At 36.6% G+C, this 24,495-nt stretch overlaps 1 protein-coding gene across 3 annotated transcripts in view; it reads right to left on the bottom strand.

The window, feature by feature from the left end:
* Positions 1-24,495, bottom strand: part of PIK3C2G (phosphatidylinositol-4-phosphate 3-kinase catalytic subunit type 2 gamma) — a 272,104-nt gene that overhangs the window by 175,927 nt on the left and 71,682 nt on the right. For all 3 annotated transcript variants that reach the window (XM_036251349.1, XM_036251350.1, XM_036251351.1), the window contains 4 exons: positions 22,979-23,110; positions 17,651-17,765; positions 5,867-5,997; positions 3,286-3,474 (listed from right to left, as the gene is read on the bottom strand). In XM_036251349.1, the coding sequence (XP_036107242.1) occupies positions 3,286-3,474; positions 5,867-5,997; positions 17,651-17,765; positions 22,979-23,110 (567 nt within the window). The remainder of the gene's footprint in view (positions 1-3,285; positions 3,475-5,866; positions 5,998-17,650; positions 17,766-22,978; positions 23,111-24,495) is intronic.

Genomic DNA, 24,495 nt, shown 5'->3' with positions numbered 1-24,495 from the left:
TATCATCATCTATCATCTATCTATCTATCTATCTATCTATCTATCTATAATCATCATCTATCTATCATCTATCTATCTATCATCTATCTATCTATCTATCTATCTATCATCTTTTATCATCACCTACCTACCTAGTATGCATCTATCAGTTATGTATTAATTATTTATCTATCAATTATCTATCTATCTATCTATCTATCTATCTATCTATCTATCATCTATTTGCTATTTATCAGGGAAGAGTGAGCATGTGTGAACACCACATTAATTAAAAAAACCATAAAACTGAGGCATATCTTTAATATGAGAAGTACCAAATATGTTCCCTCCTACTTTGTTCTTTTTCAAGATTGTTGTGGCTATTTGGGGTCTTTGTTGGTTGGTTCCATATAAAGTTTTGGAGTGTTTGTTCTAGTTCTGTGAAATATGTCGTTGGTATTTTGATGGAGATTGCATTGAATCTATAAATTGCTTTGGGTAGTATGGGCATTTTAATGATGTTAATTCTTCCAATCCACCAACAAAGTATATGCTTCACTTTTTTATATCTTCCTCTATTTCTTTTTTCAATGACCTGTAGTTTTCTGTGAAGAGGTCCTTTACTTCTTTAGTTAAGTTTATTCCTAGGTATCTTAATTTTTTTTGCTGCAATGGTAAATGGGATTATTATTATTATTATTATTTTTAGTTTCTCCTTCTGTGAGTTCATCACTGGTGTATAAGAATGTCATTGAAGTAGGAGGGATCACATTACCAGATTTCAGGTTATACTAAAAAGCCACTGTAAACAAAACAGCCTGGTACCGGCATAAGAACTGCCAGATAGATCAATGGAACAGAGTAGAGAACCCAGAAATTGACCAAAGACAATGCTCATTTAATATTTGACAAAAGTGGCAAGAGCATACAGTGGAGTCAAGACAGTCTCTTTAATAAATGGTGTTGGGAAAATTAAACAGCTACTTATAAAAAAATGAAGCTAGACCACCAACTTATACCACACACAAGAATAAACTCAAAATAGATAAAAGACTTAAATGTAACTCATGAATCCATAAAAACTCTAGAAGAAAATGCAGGCAACAAAATTTCAGACATCATACACAGCAGAATTTTCACTGATAAAACACCTAAGGCAAGAGAAACAAAGGAAAAAATGAACACATAGGGGACTACATCAAACTAAAAAGCTTCTGCACAGCAAAAGAAACAACCATCGAAACAGAAAGGGATCCCACCATATGGGAGACCATAATGGCCAATGATAAATCAGATAAGGGGTTAATTTCCAAAATATATAGAGTGCTCATACAACTCAACAAAAGGAAGACAAAGAACACAATAAATGGGCAGAGGAAATAAACAGACACCTCTCCAATCAGGACATACAAATGGCCAAGAGACATATGAAAAAATTCTCAATGTCACTAATCATCAGAGAAATGCAAATTAAAACAACTATGAAGTATCACTTCACACCTGTCAGAATGGTTGCCATCAACAAATTATCAAACAACAAGTGTTGGCCAGGGTATGGAGAAAAGGAGACTCTATTATACTGCTGGTGAGAATGCAGACTGGTGCAGCCACTGTGGAAAACACTATGGTGTTACCTCAAAAAATTAAAAATTGAACTGTCATTTGACCCAGTGATCCCACTTCTAAAAATATACCCTAAGAAACCTGAAACACCAATCAGAAAGAATATATGTACCCCCATGTTCATAGCAGCACTATGCTAAGTGAAACAAGCCAAGCAGAGAAAGACAAATATCACGTGATCTCACTTATTAGTGGAATATAATGAACTAAACAAACGGATGAACAAAATTGACCCAGAGACAGAGAGATGAGGTACAGATTGACAAGTCTCAGAAGAGAGAGGGTTGGGGGGGGAGAGATAAACCACAGAACTTATATGCATTTATGCATGACCATTGGACATAAACAACAAAGCTGGGGATGGGGCATGGGGGATGGGAAGGAGGGTGTCAATGGGGGTAAAGAAGAAACATCTGTAATAAAAACAAATTAATAAAAAAAAAAGAAGTACCAAAAATGTAGGATTCTAAGAAAATTTGTAAATTTTGAGCTTGAAAGATTGAGAGGAACCTAGAAACTCATAAATAATTGAAAAAAATTGTTTTCTACCCCAGAAGTTTTATAAAAGACACTAATTTAAAATATATGTAAATAAATCAGTCTGAAAGTTCTTTGTGTTTCTCTCTCTCTCATCCCTTTGTCCTTCTGTCAGGACCTTTACAGAGAATTCAGAATAGAACTGGGTTCCCCAATTCTTCTCTGTCTCTAGAGTTTGCAGACTTTCTTTGTGGCATTAGTGAGCTGATGTTATCAAGACAAATTTAAAATATTTCTTTTTAGCTTTGAATATAAAATAGAAACCAAGGAAGAGCTATGACCCCAAACCAGAGCCAGGTACTACACTTTTTCCCACATACTTTTCCTTAACTAGAAGAAGTCATCACCCCACTTTCAATCCCCACCCTGAGGAAATATCTGGAAAATATATATATATAATCTTATAATTATAACTGGAATTTTAATTGTACACCTACTATAAGCAGAGCATTTTTTTACACTTTGCATATTTAAATAGTAAAAAATATGATTCCAATTAAAAAATGTTTTTATTTTATTCATTTTTTTTAGAGAGAGAGAGAAAAATATTGATGAGAGAGGAACATCAATTGGCTGCCTCCTGCATGCTCCTTACTGGGGATTGAGCCCCCAACTTGGGCATGTGCCCTGATCAAGAATCAAACCAGGACCTCTCAGTCCATAGGACGATGTTCAATCCACTAAGCCACACTGACCAGGCATGATTCCAATTTTTATTTTTTTGCATTTATCTTCAGATAGAGAGGGAGGGAGAAAGAGAGGAAGCGAAAGAGAGAAGCATCGATGTGAGAGAGACACACAGAGTGGTTGCCACCCACACGACCCCAACCGGGGATGGAGACAAACTCCAAACGAGGTACATGCCCTCTTGGTGCATGGGTCGATGCTCAACCACTGAGCCACACCAGCTGGGCAAGAAACTATAATTTTTAATTGCACTCCAAGTTTAGTACAGAAGGCCCAATTATAGCTTAGATTTGTTTACAATGTATGCTCATAGATTATATTTACTTAAATTTAATGTCCATAGCTATAAAAATTTAGAACAAATAAAATATCATTGAATTGATCATATAGTCCTGTATTCTTTTCTCTTCAAACACATTTTTCTTGTCAGTAATATCATGCTTGTCATATGATTCTTACCTGGAAGTCAAAAGTCCAAGTGCCTCTAAAGGATGGGAGAATTTCCATCTTCTCAAAATGGTATGCATTTCTGAAACAGTTCTTTCGTCCCACCCAGGGGCACTTCCCAGGACCAAAGGAAGGCAGCAGTTTTCATTGTTGCAGCAGAAGCGGTAAAACCATAAATATCTTCTCTTTTCTTCAGAGAGGCTGCAAAACCAGATTGAAAACTGTCATTTACTGGAGGTTTCTATACTAACAGACGTTGCTGTGAACACAGTATAAAATCTTACTCTCATTTTTTAAATTTTAGTTTAGTTAATTTTGGAAAAGAAGTCCTTTATCTTCTTAGAACAGTGTGATGGATTATTTCATCAGCTTATTCCCCACTAACTTTATTCTTTACAGATAATAAAATGAAAATTTACTGTAGATAATTTACATCTATTTATTTTCTCCCCATTATCTTTGCTACTTTTTACTTACTTTAATTTTTTTTCCTTTATTGATTTTAGAGAGAGAGGAAGGAACAGGGAAAGAGAGAGAGAAACATCGATGAGAGAGAACATCGATTGGCTGCCTCCTGCATGCCCCCCACTGGGGATTGGGCATGTGCCCTAAACAGGAATCAAACTGGTGACCTCTTGGTGCATGGGTCATCGCTCAACCATGGAGCCACACTGGCCGGGCTATCTTTGCTACTTTTTTAAAAATGATATTTTGGTGGGCAAAATCTCTGTCATCTCTAAGAGCAATGTAAGTTGAAATGAGAAAGCAGGGCAATAAAAAGATTATCTAAAACGGAGCTCTTGATCATACTCAATACCTCAGTTTTTTTTTTTTTTATCCTCACCCGAGGACATTTTTCGATATTTTGTTCAGATAGAGTGAGTGGGAGAGAGAGAGAGAGAAACATTGACGTGAAAGCGACACATCGAGTGGCTGCCACCCGCACGACCAACCAGGGCCAGGGACAAACTGCAACCAAGGTACCGTGCCCTTAGCGGGAACCGAACCCGGGTCTCTCCGGACCACAGGCCGACGCTCTAACCGCTGAGCCAAACCGGCCAGGGCAATACCTCAGTTTTTAATGGCCCACATTTATTCTTCCTCCAGAAAATGACTCTAACTTCTGCCTCATTGATCAATTAAAAAACGTGGCTTAATTGATTGACATAATTGATTTCTTTGTTTCTCAATTGGCTTACCTCCTAATTACTGTTAATCATCAAGTCATGTCTTTTCAACTTCCAAAATATGCCTCTCAAATCTAGTTGTTTTTTCCAATGTTCACAGCCATCACTTTAGTTATAGCCACAATCACCTCTTACCTAAAGTATCACACTAACCTTTTCCCTGTACTTGCTTCCTCCGTACTCCTTGCCAATCTGTCTTGAACTTGTGGTCTAAGGGACTGCTCAAAAAGATTATTCAGGTCACATGACCTCTTTGTTCAAAACCTTTAAATTATTTCTCATTCTTGGGATTAAAGGTCTTATCATGTTGTATATCTCATCACAGTGTATATCTAAAGAGTTACTTTCTTAGTTCAATGTTTTTGGCATATTATTAACGAGCACAGTCAGTTGTAGCTTAGATATTGCCAAGTAGTAAGTACAAAGTTCGTAATTCTCTTATAGTTCTTCCTGGGGTTTAGTTTTATTTGGAGAATTACTGTTTGACAAAATTAAAGCACTCTGTTGTCACTAATTTAGTGCTATTAAAACATAATTTAGCTCAGTTGGTTGGAGCATTGTCCTGTATATCAAAACATTGCAGGTTTGATTCTCGGCCAGGGCACATACCTAGGTTGCAGGTTCAACTCCCAGTCCAGGTGAGTTCTGGAGACACCAATCAATGTTTCTCTCTCACATCAAAGTTTCTCTCTCTCTCTCTCCCTTTTCTTTTCTCTCTAAAATCAATAAACATTTCTTCGGGTGAGGATTAAAAAACAACACAACTCATTTGTGTACTTTTAAAATCTGCTAAGAGAATAAATTTTGATTTTCCTGTTTATTAAAACTACTTTATGCCCACTTGAATGATGGTTAAGCAATGAGTTATCCCTATTAAATGCTGATATATATCTAATCACTCTCTGATTTTTTTAAAATTAATTTTAGAGAGAGAGAAAGAGGAAAGGAGAGAGAGACAGAAACATTGGTGAGAGAGAACATCAATTGGCTGCCTCTTCCATGTTCCCCACTGGGGATTTGGTTCACAACCTGAACCTGTGCCCTGACCAGGAATCGAACTGGTGACCACTTGGTGCATGGGTCGATGCTCAACCACTGAGCGACACTAACCAGGCTGTTTTTTGAACTGAATGATTTTTAATCTTTTTATTTTTCCTTTGACTAAAGTTAAAATTGCTTAATATCACAGGAAAAAGTAACTTTAAAAAAAACACACAAAATTACTAATTTAGCTCCTAACACTAATTGGTAATCCCACAGGTGTGCCTTTAGTAAATGAAAGAGGGTATGTGGGAAGGAAGTTCCACTCTTTATAAAGTTATGAATCCTTCCATAAGAATACTCCACTGTGACCGATGTTGTCATGAATAGTAGGTTACAGGACTCACAAGACTTGGGTCACTTACAGTAAGGGAGACTGTTTCTGTGAAAGTCTGGCAATATGTTTTAAACACTCTTTCGGTGGTTCTTCAAGATTACTTCTATTATCTTCATCATCAAGTTGCATATACTCCCACTCTGCAGCTGGAAAGTCAATCTGAAAATAAAGAAATGGTTTGCCACATACTGAAAAAACCCAAAAATGCATTAATTTTATCATCCCCATCTTAGATTTATAAAAACTAAAGTAAAATTCTTGTATTTTCTGTACTACTTATTACTTAAAAATAAGTTTTGAAAGAATGATTTGATTGGACTTGGTATTTAAATATACATGGCATTTAGCAGATCCTCAATTATTTATATAATTGGCATATTATGGTGTTTGAGGAAAAATGAGAAAAATAACAGTATATAAACTTTTCATAAAATGAAATATATGTTTTTGTTTAAGGTTGAAATTATAGCCTTTCTACATTTTAAAATTAAAATATCTTTCCATTATTAAACTATAAAAATTATAGATGGTAATTACACTTTTTCATGTACTCACTTGGAAAAATAGAAAAAAAGTTATTCTATGTGTGTTTCTGCTTCATGAATGTCTGTGAGCCATAGTGTAGGCATGAGAGTGAAATCTCCTCTAGTGAAGATGTTTTACAAGTATATAGCAAAGGAATACTTTTGCCCTGGCTCTGTAGTTTAGATGCACAGACAGGACCAGAATGCAGGTCTACCTTTTTCTGGGTTTCCAGGAAGCCGTGTTTCAGTGACAATCTGGGGTTAGCAAGTAATGTAACAGTTAACGAAGAATACGCTTTCAAACCATATAAATGAGCTAAGCATTCTAGTGCTCCATATATTTGCTTAATGTTATCATAATTAAAAAAAAATTTATGCTAGAAAATCTACAGAATTTATTTTCTTTGCTGAATTATGTTAGGTTGAGATCTTGGGGAAAATTGAGGAGCATCAGGAGGTAGACTTGTGTGAGTTACAGTTTGAAAAACAGTTTAATCTGTTTAGGTTCCTGTTTATGTGAAAAAGTTTTAGCGATTTCATTTTGTAACCTCTAAAATGTCCTGCAATATTTGTTTTTGGTAAAATTTTTGTTATCAGTAATAAACTGTTGCCTCCCCCAACATCACTGATAATGGACGATAACACATAATAAAAAGTTAGGTAAAGTTAAATGTTTTGGATGACTGAGTAGGTAAGAACTGTAATTTAAGGAGAAGGCCCACTTACATAAAAGAAAGAATTGAAGATTGTGGCATCTGCATTCGGATAAATGGACCAAAGCACTAAATTTGGAAATATAGGTGGGTTGGGTTATTAGAGTGATCGGAGGTATAAACACATGTCATTCATTTAACAAATATTATATACCAGGCACTGTGCCAGATGCTGGGAATAAAATACTGTCAATGTCCTCAGAAATCTCCCAGGCAGTGGAAAAGAAATATAATGTACATATGTTGATAAAAGTCGTATTGGTCACCATGTGAGCACAGAAGAAGGGTTCTCACCTCTGCTTGGGAGGGAGTAAGAAAGAGATACCTAGGTGAGGGTCCAGAGTGAGTACTAGTTACACAAACACAGTCAGAAGAGGGGTGGGCAGTAGATGGTGAAGGGAAGGGACATTGTAGTCAGGGAATAGTATTTATAAATACACATAAAGTGCAAGCAGAACAGTGAGTGTTACAAGCTACAGTATTTTCCAAGTTGCTAGAGTGCAAAGTGTGACACAGGAGTGTGAAGAGAAACCATGAGAGGGAGTCATGATCTAGAGCCTGGCTTTAGTTCTCCAGGTAGCGCTGAGATATTGATGAGTACACGTAGGAGAGTGGCAGGTTCAGGTTTAGGTTTTAGAAGGATCACACTTGTGGGTTTGGGATTAGAGCATGCCAAAACTAAAGGCACAAAAATCAGCTAAACTGCTGTAACCAAGAACAGATGATATGGAGGATTGGAGATAGACTTTCAGAACACATGGAAGATAAGTTGGCAGGACATAGTGTGGACTGAATATGAATAAGGAGGAAGCAACTAAAACAGGTAGGTGTGGGGGGGGCATAAACAGAGATGAACAACTCAGGCAGTAAAGCTATTTTAAGAGGAAGGTGAGCTCACTGTGGGATATGCTGTCTTTGAAGCAGTCTACTGGGTATCAGGTGGGGTTTCTCTAGGGGTGTGGCTCTATTTGTCTCAAGTTTGTGGTGTGAAGAAATATGAATCAGAGCTCCAGACTCAGAAATGAACTTGTATAGATACTGTCAATAACTTTAGAAATGAATGAGATCCAGAAATTTCACTGGTAGGCATATATTCAAGATAAATAAAAACTTATGTCCATACATAAACTTGTGCATGAATGTTTATAGCAGTGCTATTCTTAATAGCCAAAAGGTAAAAACAATCTGAATGCACATTGACTAATAAATGGGTACTGTGTGGTACGTCCACACCATGTAATATAATTCAATAATAAAAAAGAATGAATACTGAGGCTACTACATAGGTGAACTTTGAAACATTATGCTAAATTTAAAAAGCCAGTCACAAAAGACCACATTTTGTATAATTCTATTTCTATAAAATGTGAAGAATAGATGTGTATAGAGACAGAAATTAGATTAGTAGGTTTTTAGAGCTCAAAAAAAATGGGCTAATTGAAGGTGATAGCTAAAGGTTATGAGATTTCTTTTTGAAGTAATAAAAATGCTCTAAAATTGATGTTAGTGACAGATGTATATATCTGTAAAAACATTAAAAACTACCAAGTTGCACATTTCAATGCAAGAATTGTAAGGTACATATAGCTTTTTAAGAAAGTCTGCCAGGTAGAATATAGGTACTAAGAATAGCAAAGAGTGGCAGATGGAACCCTTGAAAACTGTCAACAGTGAGAACTAGCAGAAGGGGAGCCTGGGGGAGAGAGAGAAAGGATAACCAGAGAGAAGTATGAGGAAAAACATAAGAGAGCAGTAACACCAAAGCCAAAGGAGAAGAGTTTTCCGTCATGGGGAAGAGATACACAGGGCCAAAAATCACAGAGAGGACCGGTGTGAAGAGGACTGAAAACCATCACTGAATTTGACAACTAGATATTAGTGGGTTGCCTGACAACAACAGTTAAGTGTGGTGAGGACATATAAGCAGAATATAGTGAATGAGGCATAAATGGGGAGGTGGAGAAGTAGAGAAATATAGACTAGAATAAGAGAAACCTTAACTCTTAGTTCTTACATTGTGATAGAGCCACTCCACTAGATTGTGTAGGGGAGAGACAGGAAGCGGAGGGAGACTCAGGGTGATGGAATCATGCGATAATCTGTCTCCATTTCTGCACTCAGATCTACTTCATTCTTTGTTTTATTCATTTATTTTTTATTAATTTACTTTTGTTACACATGTTTCTCCTTTCTCCACGCAGACACCCTCCTCTCTATCTTGCCCGCCACCAAGCATTGTTGTCTATGTTCCCTGATTACGCATATATGTATATAAGTTCTTTGGTTTATCTTATCCCTTCCCCCTCGCCTCTTTCCTCTGAGGTTTGTCAGTCTGAACCATACTCTTTTCTATGACTCTGGGTCTGTTTTGTTCATCATCGTTTTTTGTTCATTATATTCCACAAATAAGTGAGATCATGTGGTATTTGTCTTTCTCTGATCGGCTTATTTCACTTAGAATGATAATTTCCAGGTCCCTCCATGTTGTCTCAAAAGATACAAGATCTTTCTTTCTTTCTTACAGCTGCATAATGTTGCATTGTGTATATGCACCACACCTTTTTTATCCACTCATCTATTAATGGACACTTGACCTGATTCCAGATCTTGGCAATTGTAAATAGTGCTGCTATAAATATAGGGGTGCACATATTCTTTCTGATTGGTGTCTTAGGCTTCTTAGGGTATATTCCTAGAAGTGGGATCACTGGGGCAAATGGAAGTTCAATTTTTAATTTTTTGAGGTAACACCATAGTGTTTTCTGTAGTGGCTGCACCAGTCTGCATTCCCACCAGCAGTGTACTAGAGTCCCCTTTTCTCCACACCCTCACCAACACTTGTTGCTTGATGATTTGTTGATGGCACCCATTCTAGCAGGTGTGAGGTGATACCTCGTAGTCATTTTTATTTGCAACTCTTTGATGATTAGTGATGTTGAACATTTTTTCTTATGTCTCTTGGCCATTTATATGTCCTATTTGGAGAGGTGTCTCTTTAGGTCCTCTGCCCATTTTTCAATTGGGTTCTTTGTCTTCCTTTTGTTAAGATGTATGAGAACTCTATATATTTGGGAAATTAATGCCTTATCTGAGGTATTGTTGGCAATTATGCCTTCCCATACAGTGGGCTTTCTTTCCATTTTGATGATTGTTTCTTTTGCTGTGCAGAAGCTTTGTAGTTTGATGTAGTCCCATGTGTTCATTTTTTCCTTTGTTTCTGTTGCCTTAGGTGTTGTATCAGTGAAAATTCTGCTGCGTGTGATGTCCGAAATTTTGTTGCCTACATTTTCTTCTAGGATTTTTATGGATCCACGGGGTCACATTTAAGTCTTTTATCTATTTTGAGTTTATTCTTGTGTGTGGTGTAAGTTGTGGTCTAGCTTCATTTTTTTGCATGTAGCTGTCCAATTTTCCCAACACCATTTATTGAAGAGGCCGTCCATTGTATGCTCTTACCACCTTGTCAAATATTAATTGAGCATAATGTCTTGGTTTTATCTCCGGATTCTCTCTTCTGTTCCATTGATCTATATGCCTGTTCTGGCAGGACTAGGCTGTTTTGATTACAATGGCTTTGTAGTACAACCTGATATCTGGTATTGTGATCCCTCCTACTTTGTTCTTTTTCATGATTGCTGTGGCTATTTGGGGTCTTTTTAAGTTTCATATAAACTTTTGAAGTATTTGTTCTAGTTCTGTGAAATATGTCGTTGGTATTTTGATGGGGATTGCACTGAATCTATAGATTACTTTGAGTAGTATGGACATTTTAATGATATTAATTCTTCCAATCCACGAACATGATATATTCTTCCACTTTTTTATATCTTCCTCTATATTTCTTTTTTCAATGACATTTAGTTTTCTGCAAACAGGGTCTTTACTTCTTTGGTTAAATTTATTCCTAGATAGCTTAATTTCTTTGCTGCAATGGTAAATGGGATTTTTTTTTTTTTTAGTTTCTTTTTATGTGAGTTCATTATTGGTGTATAAGAATGCCACCAATTTCTTGGTGATAATTTTATATCCTGCTACCTTATTAAATTTGTCTATTAAATCTAGTAGTTTTTTGATGGAGTCTTTAGGGTTTTCTATGTACAATATCATGTCATCTGCAAATAATGATAGTTTCACTTCCTCCTTTTCAAATTGGATTCCTTTTATTTTATCTCCTATCTAATTGCTGTGGCTAAAGCTTCCAGTACTATGTTAAATAAGAGTGGCAAAAGTGGGCATCCTTGCCTTCTTCCTGTTCTGATAGGAAATGCTTTTAGTTTTTGCCCATTGAGTATGATGTTGGCTGTAGGTTTTTCATATATGGTCTTTATTATGTAGAGAAGTGATCCCTCTATGCCCACACATTGGTGAACATTTTTATAAAAAATGGGTGTTGGATTTTGTTGAAAGCTTTTTCAGCATCTATTGATATGATCATATGGTTTTTATCTTTCATTTTGTTTATATGGTGTACCACATTTATGGATTTGTAAATACTGCCTTGCATCCCTGGGATGAATCCTACTTGGTCATGGTGAATACTTTATTTAATCTATTGCTGGATCCATCCAATTTGCTAATATTTTGTTAAGGATTTTGGCATCCATGTTCATCAGGGATATTGGCATATAGTTTTGTTTTTTTGTAGTGTCTTTATCTGATTTTGGAATTAAAATTATGCTGGCCTCATAAAATGAGTTTGGAAGTCTTCTTTCTTCTTGAGTTTTTTGGAATAGTTTGAGGAGAATGGGTGTTAGTTCTTCTTTGAATGTTGGGTAAAATTGCCCCTTCAAGCTGTCTGGCCCCAGGTTTTTGTTTGCTGGGAGATTCTTGATTACAGCTTCAATTTCCCTAGTTGTTATTGGCCTGTTCAAGTTTTCTATCTCTTCCTGGTTCAGTTTTGGGGGACTGTGTGTTTCTAGAAATTTGTCCATTTCTCCGAGATTGTCCGATTTGTTGGTGTATAATTGTTCATAGTATTTGTTAATAATCCTTTGTATTTATGTGGTGTCAGTTGTTCCTTCTCCTCCTTCATTTCTGATTGTATTTATTTGGGTCCTCTCTTTGTTTCTTGGTGAGTCTAGCTCAGGGTCCATCTATCTTTTCAAAGAACCAACTTTGTTTCATTATTCTTTTGAATTGTTTTTTTTTTTTTTAAGTCTCTGTTGTTTATTTCTGCTCTGATCTTTACTATTTTTTTTCTTCTTCTACTTGCTCTGGGTTTTTCTTTTTATTTGCTTTCTCATTCTTTATTTTGTGAGGTTAAATAGTCAATCACATTTTTTTTTTTTTGTTTCCTGAGGTAGGCCTGTAGTGCTATGAACTTCCCTCTCAGAACTGCTTTCACTACATCCCATAGATTTTGTGTTGTTGTGTGTTCATTTTCATTGTTTTCCAGGAAGTTTTTAATTTCTTCCTTGATCTCCTTGGTAACCCATTCATTGTTTAATAACATGCTATTTAGCCTCCATGTGTTTAAATGTTTTTGCTGTATTTGATTTCTAGTTTCATGCCATTGTGATCTGAGAAGTTGCTTGATATGATTTCAATCTTCTTGAACTTGTAGAGACTTAGTTTGTGCCCTAACATGTGGTCTGTCTTTGAGAATGTCTAGTGTGTCCTTGAGAAGAATGTAAATTCTGTAGTTTTGGGGTATAATTCTCTGTAGATATCTATTAAATCTGTTTGATCTAGTGCATTACTTAGAATCTCTGTATCCTTGTTAATTTTTTATTTAGAGGATATATCCAGTGAGGTCAGTAGGGTTTTGAAGTCCCCTGCTCTGATCGTATTGCTGTCAATTTCTCCATGAAGCCCTCCAGAAGTTTTTAAATATATTTTGGTGCTCCTATGTTGGTTGCATATATGTTTACTAAGGTTATATCTTCCTGTTGGATAGATCTTTCAATATTATGTAATGGCCTTCTTTGTCTCTAGTTATAGCCTTCATTTTGAAGTCTATTTTTATCAGATATGAGCATTGTTACCCCAGCTCTTTTTTTCTTTCTGTTTGCTTGGAAGATTTTTTACCATCCCTCTCTTTCAACCTATGTGAGTCTTTTGTTGTGTGGTAGGTCTTTTGTATGAGTCATGCTTTCTTATCCAATCAACTACTTTGTGTCTTTTTATCAGAGTATTCAATCTATTTACATTTAAGGTTATCATTCATATGTACTGATTTATGTCCATTTTTGTTTATTGAAGTTATATATTTTTTCCTTTTTCTTTTACTAATGACAGCAGTCCTCAATGTTTTTTGCAGTATGGTTTGGGCTAATATATTCCATCAGCCCTTTTTGTTTGGGAAGCTTTTCATTTCACCTTCTATTTTGAATGATAGACTTGCTGGACAGAGTAGTCTTGAATTCAGATCCTTGTTTTTCATTACTTTGATTACTTCATGCCATTTCCTTCTGTTTCTGTTAAGAAGTCAGCTAATAGCTTTATGGGGGTTCCTTTGTAGATAACCTGTTGCTTATCTGTTGCTACCTTTAGGATTTTCTCTTTGTCTTCAGTTTTTGGCATTTTAATTATTATGTATCTTGGTGTGGGCCTGTTTGGGTTCTTCTTACTTGGGGCTTTCTATGCTTCTTATACTTGTATGCTTATTTCCTTCACCAAGTTAGGGAAGTTTTCTGTCACTATTTCTTCAAATATATTCCCTAACCTTTGCTCATTTTCTTCTTCTTCTGGAACGCCTATGATGCAGATGTTGTTATGTTTCATATTTTCTCACAGTTCTCTTAGGCTGTCTTTCTATTTTTTAATTGTTTTTTCTTTTTGATTCTCTGATTGGGCGATTTTTTCTACCCTGTCTTTTAATTCACTGATCCAATGGTCGGCCTTCTCTACTCTGCTGGTTATTCTTTCCAATATTTTCATTATTTCTGATACAGTGATACCTCGGTTCTCGAACGCCTCGGATTTCGACCAAATCGGTAATCGACCAGGAGATTCGAGAAAATTTTGTCTTGGAATCCGAACAAATATTTGGAACTCGAACTTCCGAGATGAGCCGAGTTGAGCCGAATGGCGTTCATTCGGCCCAGCGCGCCTTGCTTGCGTCATCAGTGTGAGTGCAGAGAGAGAGTCACGCTTTGTGGAGAGAGTCACGCTTTGTGGAGAGAGTCACGCTTTACACTGAATTTAACCCTTAGACATACTGTACACTTTTATTTCTTGTTGAGACTTATGTTTTTCTACATATTATATACAAATTAGGCCAGTAAATAGGCATTTTCTGGAGCTTGGAACGAATTAATCCAGTTTCCATTATTTCCTATTGGGTTTCATTGCTTCGGTTCTCGAACAATTTGGTTCTCGACCGTCCTCCTGGAACGAATTATGTTCGAGAACCGAGGTATCACTGTATGTCATTCTTCATTTCCCATTGGTTGGTCTTCAGTGCTTCTATATCTTTACTCATGCTGTTGAGCTTCCTCATGATTATTGCTTTGAACTTGCCCTCTGATATCTTGCTCAATTCCTTTTCATTTATTTCATCTTCTGTCCAATTATCTTGTTCTTTCATTTGGTATTTCTTTGTTTCTCCATTTTGGTAGCTGTTTCAGTGGGTTTTGGAGCCTGCCAAATTTTCCCTGTGGGTGTTGATGTTCCACTGGTTGTGGCTCCCTATATTGGGTTTGGATGAGTGTGGTAGGACCCATGTTAAACACCACTGTCAAGTCTTACTTTCCTGGGTTGATTTGCAACCCTAGGAAAGGTTCGGTTATCCTCTAGCTTTTTGCCTGGAGGCTATCAGTCTCAGTTACTTGATGAGCTTTGGGTTGTAGCCCTCAGCTGAATGAGAAACTCCCTCAGGTGTTCAGGGTAAGAGGATTTCCAGAGGGTGGGTCAGGTGCTTGCTGGCTGTTAATGAGCCTCAATTTGCATTCCTTTGGCCTGGCCGGGTAGTGTTAAATTCCTGAGGGAGGGTCTGTTACTTCTCCCCAGAGCTCTGGGAAGGGGCTCTTTGAGTAATTGGCTACTGTCCTGTGAGGCAGTGACTCTGCAAAAAAACTCCCACTGCTGCCCCAGCTCTCTGAGCTCCAGAGTCTCTTCATACAGTTTCAAACCATTCTGCCCTCCCTCTGCCTGAGCCCAAGGTGAGTGGCTATACCTAATTTAGGGCTGTGTCCTAGCACTCTGTACTGTGGAGCTTGCTTGGAAATTTAACCCCGAGGGCATTGCTCACAGCTAAAACAGCTGCGGTCCATGGGCTCCCAGCCTTCCCTCTGACACCTCCACTGTTCCTACCATGCTCGATTTCGTGTTTTCTTTCTGACCGTGGTTATATGGATCTTCTCCAGCTGCTTTTATATTGGTTTTCCCTGACAATTTGTCTTTGTTTTAATTGTAATTCCAGTTTGATCATGAGAGATGGCCTCTGTAGCTGGCATTCACTCTGCTGTCATTTTAGAATCCTTCCAGATCTACTTCATTCTATCCACTGCTTCCAGTAGGCCAATCAACAACAGAACCTGCCAAAAGTGATGGACTGGAAGGAATCAGGTTCTGTGGCATGCCATATCGCTTATCATACTGGTTTGGCCACAGTGTGGCAATAACTACCCATCTGACAAAGACAATAAAAAAAGTACAGACCTGGGAGAACTCAGGCATGCAGAGCATAATGCATAGGAGAAAATAGAAGATTAGGTGACTTTCAGAGCCATTATGTTTTCTGTGAAAGAGCTAAGTGTAGAATCCAGATTGCCTAACTCCCAGCCTGATATGTTTTTCTGAGATTCACACTGACTCCTTAACGTAAACACTGATTGCAGAACTTCTAATTTCCTCGCTGTCTTATGATATTTAGGTTGCAATAGTTTGCTCTAAATTTAGCTGTATGTAATTAGAATGATAGTGGTTATTAAGGGTTTTAACTTTAATGACTCTTACTTTGTTTTATATATTTCATCACCAATTAAGACCATTTGAAAGTTTCCCTTTAGGACTATACCGTTTGAAATGATATTGTACAAGTCAAATGATCTAACTTTTTTGCATACTGTTGAATATGTACATGCCCCCTCTCTCTCCCCCCTTTGGAAGATAAATTCAGTATGGCTCCAGATATCTATTTGGAAATTATGCTGCTGTAAAATACTTGGACTTCTCTTCAAATTCCACTTACCAGGACCTGTGTCCTGAAGCAGCTTCCCCCCATCTGAGAAGAATCAAGGACAGTCTCACCTGGCAGTCTCCTTTACTTCTCTCCCACCGCTGCCACTACATAGCCCTGCAATCATGAATTTATATCCACAAAGCTCTGGTAACCATCAGACTGGGAAGATTTGTGTTAAGCTGAGATGATGTGTATCTGGCAAGAAATGATCTGATAAAAAAAAATGCATGCGTCTTCTTAAAGAAAGATAGCTGTCCTGTTACAATGGAACATCTGCTAATTGGTACGCCACCATAAGTTGCGTGTCTGTGACTGTGCTAACGTTCAACCTGAACACCTACCTTTTTTTTTATCATTGTGTCCACAGCTTAGAAGTGGATCTTTGGCTACCATCTGGTGAGGACTTCCTCCCTCCTTCAGAGTGGAAGCCACATTTCTGTTAGTATTACTTTTGTCTTCCATTTTTAGCATCTGGTTTTTCATTTTGCTAAACTTTATCCCTCAACCCAAACCTAGAAACTTAAAAGCCTAGAGACTCCACTAGCATCCTCTGGAAGCACTGATCTTCACCTGAGGGCAATTTTATCCCTACAGGGCGTTTGACACTACCTGAAGGCATATTTGATTGTCAGAACTGGGGAGGCGCTCCTGCCATCTAGTGGGTAGAAGACAAAGGTGCTGCTAAATATCCTATGATGCACAGAATAAAGGATTATCTGGTCCAAAATGTCAATAATACAGAAGCTGAAAAATCCTTTTCTAGAGATTACTGCCCAGAAAGCAGTTCCAAGTTTTTCATATAGAAAAGAAAAAATCTATACGCCCTACATTTCTATGTACGGGAGTGGCTATGTCTCAGGTATCTGACATATATAATCCCTTATAATCATGATCAAATAAGGAGTTTTCACCAGTAAGAACGAAAGCCTGAAATCATTAACCACCTTTCATTCATGAGAACAAAAAGTAGAAAGGCTTGAAAAAAAAAGAGAGTATAATTGATGGATTTTGTTGCAGTTTCTCCCCCACTACTCAGCTAATTGCTAGTCATTTAGAAAATGTACAAGAGATTTTAAGGAACATGACACAATGCAGAGGCAGGTGTGAATAAGGTAGCAAGTTAATAATATGTACCAAGACTGCTTTCAGACATGGAAAAAAAAAATGCACATAATGAGTATTCTAATGGCAACATTCCATCCCTCTCCTTCATGATCCTGTTGGATGGAGAATGGCTTGAAATTGCTATTATATAAGCTGGGAGAAAAATACTTTGAGAGTATTGGATACAAAATAAAAGCTGTAGAGATTTTACAAATCCCAGCAGCTAGAGCAAAAGAAGACTATTAATATGTGTGATCCTAGAAGAGAATTGTCTCTGTAATTGACAACAAACTACTTATCAACCAATACTTGCCTTGTGTACTTTAATCTTATAGGCTAGCACTTACCTGCAAGGTCACTGGGGATGGCTGACTTATATCCCACACTCCTGGAGCTATTATTTCTATGGGAGGCTCACTCTGTAATGCCATGCTAAATAGCACAGACCCAAGAATGACTTTGCTGCAAAAGAAAACACAGTATAGACAAAAGTCACTTCATGAGGGAAACTATTGTAATCTATAAATGTTTTCTTTTGGAATATAAACATAATCAACTACTTTAGTGGCTTCATTTAATAGCAAGAAGAGAAATACAATGTTTCATAAGCCTAGATATTGATTAATAATTCATTTCTAATACCCCACATGCATGACTGTGTTTGTAGCTATCTATATTTAGTTACTACATGACAAAGTTGTTTTCACAATGGCTAACTCTTGAGAACATTTTTTTTTTTTTTTTACCCCACAGAATGACTAAATTCCCTGGGCATCTAAAAAGATATGAGCTCTAAATTTAGAGAAAGAAAATAATTAAATTAGCATATGATCTACAGAATCAAAATAGTTGTGGGACTTCACAGAAGAAATGCTTCTTTATGCATAAATAAGAAAAAGCATTTGTATTCTGAATCTTTGAAACTATATTACAAATTACCATAGTAAATGAGATTACACACAGGAAAGACTTTGAACAGGAAGTATTCATGGATGCTTTTAACAACTTCAGTAACATCCAAATCCATGGAGATCCTTACAGGAATTAAAAAGGAAGCTCTACCTGGCTGTATGTCTGAATTCAATTATTGGTAAGCTGTTCCAACGATCACCGAGAACCGCTCTTGATTTTAACATACCAAATTAAAAATGTAGAACTGAAAGGCAATAAAATTAAATTTGTTTATAAAGAATTGTAAGGCAGCAGATGAGTTCTTTTGAAAACAACATAGAATTCCATCTTACCATTTAACAGACATGTAAAATGTGATGAAAAATCCAGCAGATAAAGCTTTCTTTAGACCTTTGGTTTAGAAAGTGTCTACCTAAGGCAGTATCATTATTGGGCTGATATTTTTAAAATAACCAAAAAATATTCTTCTAGCAGAATGAATTTTGAGTCTTTTTCCTTTTGTTTCATCCCTCCCTCATCTTGGATTTTTTTTTGTATAACATTACCAAGGGGGCCGTATTAGCAAGCTAAACATTAGGTTAATGGGGTAAACATTAGAAAATTATTAATGTGATTTTTCTTTTTCCATTTGCATTTTATAACCTCCTCTGAAATGGTCGGAAGTATCCATCTGCTTCGGGAAAGTTTTGGATTAATGCAAAAGGAAAGAGGAGAAGCTCTAACACCAAACTTGGAGGACTTGGACGTTAATGTTCTCCACGGTATTTGTAGAAAATATTCCTGTCCACGTAAAGGGTTAACAGGAGTGAAGAAGGAGGATGTGGCACATGAAATGGAGACTGAGGCAAAGAAAAGACTGACACTTGCTGGCAATTTGGGGTGATGGGAACCAGAAGACAAAGAGGGAACAGAGTGAGTAGGGCAGACATAGATGTTCCAAGTCCCCCCTCTTCCGGAAGGCAGGTGGGGAGGACTGTTGGATCAGTGAATACAGGATAATGCTGAAGGCAGAGGGGCTCTTTTCTGAACACCATATTTAAGATCCTGGAAAAAAAAACACTTCTTGGGCTGTTCCTGCACCAACTTGTGGTACAACCTTAAGCTTGGGACCATGTGGCAAACAGGCAGAAGATACTCCTGAACTTAGCTTTCTTGGGCCTTCTTTGGTTTTTCTATAGAAAAGATGGAATCTAGAAAAAGCTAAATATATCTGATGAGGGGTTTTTCAAAATTGGGAGTCAGATGATGGGAATAAGGGATCTCTGTGATAAGAGTGGGGATAAGATGAGGCCAAACAGAAGTCGCAAGTAAACCTCAGATGGGTGTATGGGGCCAGCAGGAGAGCACATCGTCCAGGGAGAGTCAGTAAGCCCTGGTCAAGCTGGGAGAGAACCAGTCACTAGTTACACTCGCTGCAACAAGTAGCCACAGCTTCAAAAGTGCCTTTGCTTTGGATACCAGAGATCAAGTCACCAGGCCAAAGAACCTGTTTCTTTTCTGACCGTGTGTACCCAGATATCCTCTTAGGAAGAGAATCAGCTTGTTGGGAGGATGCCTGACTGGCTGAGCATTTTATTCAAAAGAGACAGCATACTTCTAAAGAGACTATTTAAATTACTGAATTGACTAATATTTTGCCATCAGTGGAAAATTTTCCTCTCATTAGGTACAGGGTAGGAGCTTGTGAGGAAAAGTATGATATATTAATGGCATTTTTCTTTGCATCTAAGTGGTATAATGAGTTATATTTCTGGCCTTACTATATTTATACATCTTGGCCATGTTTCACTCTGAAACACTGAGTGATCTAAGCTGATTTCTACAGGGGATGAGGTGACTTCAGAATAAGTCAGTGTCTGTCATGTCTCTCCTTGGATGAATTCCGCATCAGTGGTTACCATGGCCTTAGGAGGCCATGTGTGTGAGGGCAAAAAGGCATGGAAAGAATGAACTTCTAGCTGTCAGACTGAGGCTGATCTAATATACACTTCGAGGCAATTCAAGGAGGAAGGGACGGTTGGCACCATTCTCTGGACTCTCTGCATGGTTCATAGCAGCTGACTTACTTTCTGACAAAGGACTGCACCTAAAAATCTTTTAAGATATTGCAAGCATGGTGAAAAGAATACATTTCCATAGACTTCTGTAAATAGAAACTATGAGGATAAGGAAGATGGTTAGTGGAATTAAGATGAGAAGAGTGTTGGTGGTCCCCCCAGGAAACTGTTCATTCAGGGCTGAGTAACTCTGCCTTGAAGGAATTTACCACGATCTAGAAGTGCTACATTACTACTACACTACTTGTTTTGAATGTAAGTAGAAAAGCAGCTCATAAAAATTGTTGAGGTGAGAATAACACTTTCTTAGAGCAGTGGGAAGGCACTGTGAGCACAGCCTGGATGCAGTGGAAGTTCTGTCCGCAAAAGGGAGGATTATAAAACTTCTGTGGGGCAAATTTTATTTTTGTACTTGTGACATATTTTTATAGGCTCAAAGGTGAGTTTGTGTGCTTAAAAATGTCGAAGTCGATGTTTATTTGTAGACATCCTTGATGCAACCATAACTGATACAGCTCAGTTTAATCACCATCGATTCTTCTGAAACCCACTTCTGGAAACCACAAAGAGATAGGAAGCTTTCAATTCTGCACATTTTATGGTTGTATATGTGTTGGAAAAAATAAAGACATAAGTGCTCATTACAATTCCACATGGCTAGATACGGGCAATTCAAAATGTAATAAATGACAGATTCAATACCAAATGTTTATGGGCAAGTGTCATTCCGTGGAAGAGGATAAAATTAAGTGGCCTATTTCCTGTAATCTGGAAATGTCTGCTTCAGATGAATTGGGTGAGAATTGCTGTAACTTGGAGCCATGAGCACAGTGGCATCTCCCAATTGCCCCAGTGATGGATTTGTGATGTTTTAAAAAGAACTGGATTTCTTTAAATTGTTTAACCAAAGACAGAGGTAGATCTTCTGATTTTGATGAGAAATGGTTTTTTGGAAATATAGTTACAAGTGCTTATTGAAGTGCTCATTGGAATAAGTTGTGCTTTCTGACATGATGTCTCATCATACATAATTTTGACACTTTTCCTTAAGAAAACACCACCTAATATCAGTCCCAAATGGCATTACTCAAAGATAACCACTTTGATTACTTACATGTAAAATGTTTACCAGTGGTAAGTGACACATGACAAAACAACATGGAGGCAGTAGTTTTACTCTTATACCCATTTAGAAAAATGCCTTGAAGATGAGTTTGAAAGACAATACTATCTTAAACTTTCTTATATACTTTATATTTATTGATTGCTTATTATGTGCAACGTAGTGTGTTAGATGATTGAAGAGAATAAAATAGATTGAATTTTTTTCAGTGAATAACTAGAAATATTATTCCACCAACATGCTGGATCTTACAAATACTGCAGTTGAAACATTAAAGAAACTCACTCATCAAAGGCAAGGGCACCTGTGTAGCTGCTCCTAGTGAGAAAGTAATGAAAGTTCTAAACCACAAATCAGATTTTTGAAATATCTGTTAACAGCACTAGGTATTACTTTAAGGACAGAACTATTTCTTATAGACTTTTGAAAATTTATTTCCACTCTAAATTTCTTAAAGGAATTTATCTTTGTCCCAATTCAATTTAGTAAACAAACCTCTAATGATTGCCTAGTTATGAGGTACTATGTTAGCTGATAGATATTACAAAGATAAATCCATTCCCTGTCCTCATGAAACATATACATAGAAATGGATTACAGCATCAAAACAAATAATAGAACAGCATGTGTGCGCATGTGCACACACACACACACACACACACACACACACACACACTAGGTCAGAACTAATCCAACAAAAACAATTTTAAAGATTCATGATGTTTTTTTTTTGATAATAATTTATTTACAGTGACTAAATGTGGGAACTAAAAACTGATGAAGAATTTTCTTACCATATTATGTTACCAAATCTTTTTAAAACAATAGTGGCAGAAACATTCTTTATAACACCATTAAAATAACAATACAGTTTCTAATTTTTCAGAGGTTCTATATTTTACAATTTTATTTTAAAGTAAGCCTTGCCTTGTGAAAAATAACTAAGCTGATTTATTTGAAACATTTTTCCTTAAGAGCATAGAAAATCAGGTAGTTAACCATCAAATATCTGAAGTATTAATAGTTCCAAATACTTATGGTTAAATCATCAGTTAATTTTGCAATGGCCATTAGTTTTAATAGAATATATGAACTCATGGTTGGCTTACTTTCCTGAAAAATATCATCTTAAAATTACAAATATGTCTTCTTGGCAATAAAAGGTCAATAAACCAGTGTGTTACATTGTGTAATTTTACTTTAGCCAGAATTTCATGATTTACATTGTTTCTAGATGACCAAATTGAGCTAAATAATTTCGAAGTACTAAATGCAGAGAAATTAGTTGCTTATGGAAGGAAAAGCAATTGTAATGGGTCATGCCAGTACCTTTTTCATTGTAAATGATCCAGTTGACAAGTTGAGCATGAGGTCTATTTTCAAACCAATTTCTACATTTTCCTTTTTTAATCCCACTTTCAATAGTCATAATTTATATTGAGCTACCTCAATTTTAGGATAAAATATCTTCTTGATTTTCCCATTATGTTATACATTGTCTAATATTTAGCTTCAGGGAGGTTTTTTTTTTTTTTTTTTTTAATTGAGATGGAAACTATATTTATCACAAGTTATATACTTACTCTTTTGGAAACATTGGAAGAGAAGTCCAGGCCAATAACTCTGCATTGTTTGTTGCACAGACAATCCCAAACAGTTTTATAGTGAGCATGGACTCCTTTGGAAGTGACTTTATTTCCAGAGGAAAAGTGATCCTTAAAATAAAATAAAGTATATTATTAATTGTGATGATATTTTTATAAATATTTGAAGCATCCTCTTATACTTTTGTGTTTAATCTTGTAAAAATAGGAATATAACAGAAGTGCATAAGTAATGAGATTGGTTACTAAATCAATGAGGATTGCTAAAATTATAATTTTTATACATAAGCTTATTGTAAAAAATTATGATAACTTGAGTATTTACCCATTACAAGCACAGAGGAAGAATGGTTAACATTGTCTTAGAGAATGGGGGAAGGTATGAAATGGGTAATTTGGCCATAATCAGATGGAGTTTTAGAGAAGAATGGTCTAAGAAGAGAAAAGTGCATGGACAAGGTTATATATGCATGAAAAGATTCAGTGTAGCTGATAAATAATGAGTGGCTCATTGTGGCTAGAACAAGAGATGTGGTCAAGGTGTGAAAAAGTTACAGAGGATACAGTTAGAAAAATAGGTGGTTGTCAGAATGCTTAAGAGCTGTGTATACCAGACAAAGGAATTCAAGCTTTTCCTAATGGCCAAAAGAAATATTTCATGAAATATTTAAAAGAGTTAAAAGTATAGAAAGTTGTAATAATTTTAAATGTAGACTATTCTGGGTTATTATGAGATCACAGGAATTTGGGGGATGATTGCTGAAATGCACTCGACATACAATTTCTAGATATGTCATGAAGAAATAACTCCAAACTCAGACCCTGAATGAATTTTACATACAGGCAAAAAAGTGGCTAAGAATAAACACAGGCTTGGTAATGATGAGAAAAACTTGAATTTGGGTATTGAATCCATCAGGACATATAAAAGAATGTCTAAAGGTTATAAATGATACTGTAAGACTGGGAAGGGTAAACCTGGGTAGTATACATATCTAAGAAGAGCTTTTGATGGAAAGTTGAGAGTATGATCTGAGGTCCCTAATGGTGGACAGAGTCATACCAGTTATGTAGAAACGATAAGGATCTATTGTAAGAGCCTCAAGATAAGTATGGTATTTAGAAAAGATCTGTTTGTGAGACAAAGAAATGAAAGATATATTTTCAAAAGACTGAGATGGAAGAATATGTTTACTAGGAGATGAGAAGACTAGAGAGAAATAGGAAAATTAGAACAGAAATAGGCAGATGGGGACAGATTCATGGAAACAGATTCACCAAAGGATGGGAAGAAGAAAGAGAAAAGTGGCTGGAAGAGCAAATGGGCAGCTTGGCTTGGATGAAATGTGATGGTGTTAGGTATGCGGAGTATGAACATGATCCACTGGCCTTGTATGTCCCAGCTGAGCTTTGATGTCAACTTGTTTAAGCAATGGGTGATTATCAGAGGACTGATGATAACCAAAGCCTATTAATCCAATTGGAAGGTGCCGACT

Source organism: Molossus molossus, unplaced genomic scaffold, assembly GCF_014108415.1.
Source record: "Molossus molossus isolate mMolMol1 unplaced genomic scaffold, mMolMol1.p scaffold_m16_p_10, whole genome shotgun sequence".
Taxonomy (NCBI): domain Eukaryota; kingdom Metazoa; phylum Chordata; class Mammalia; order Chiroptera; family Molossidae; genus Molossus; species Molossus molossus.
Note: the sequence above shows the minus strand (reverse complement) of the source record. Positions and strands in the feature narration are given on the sequence as shown.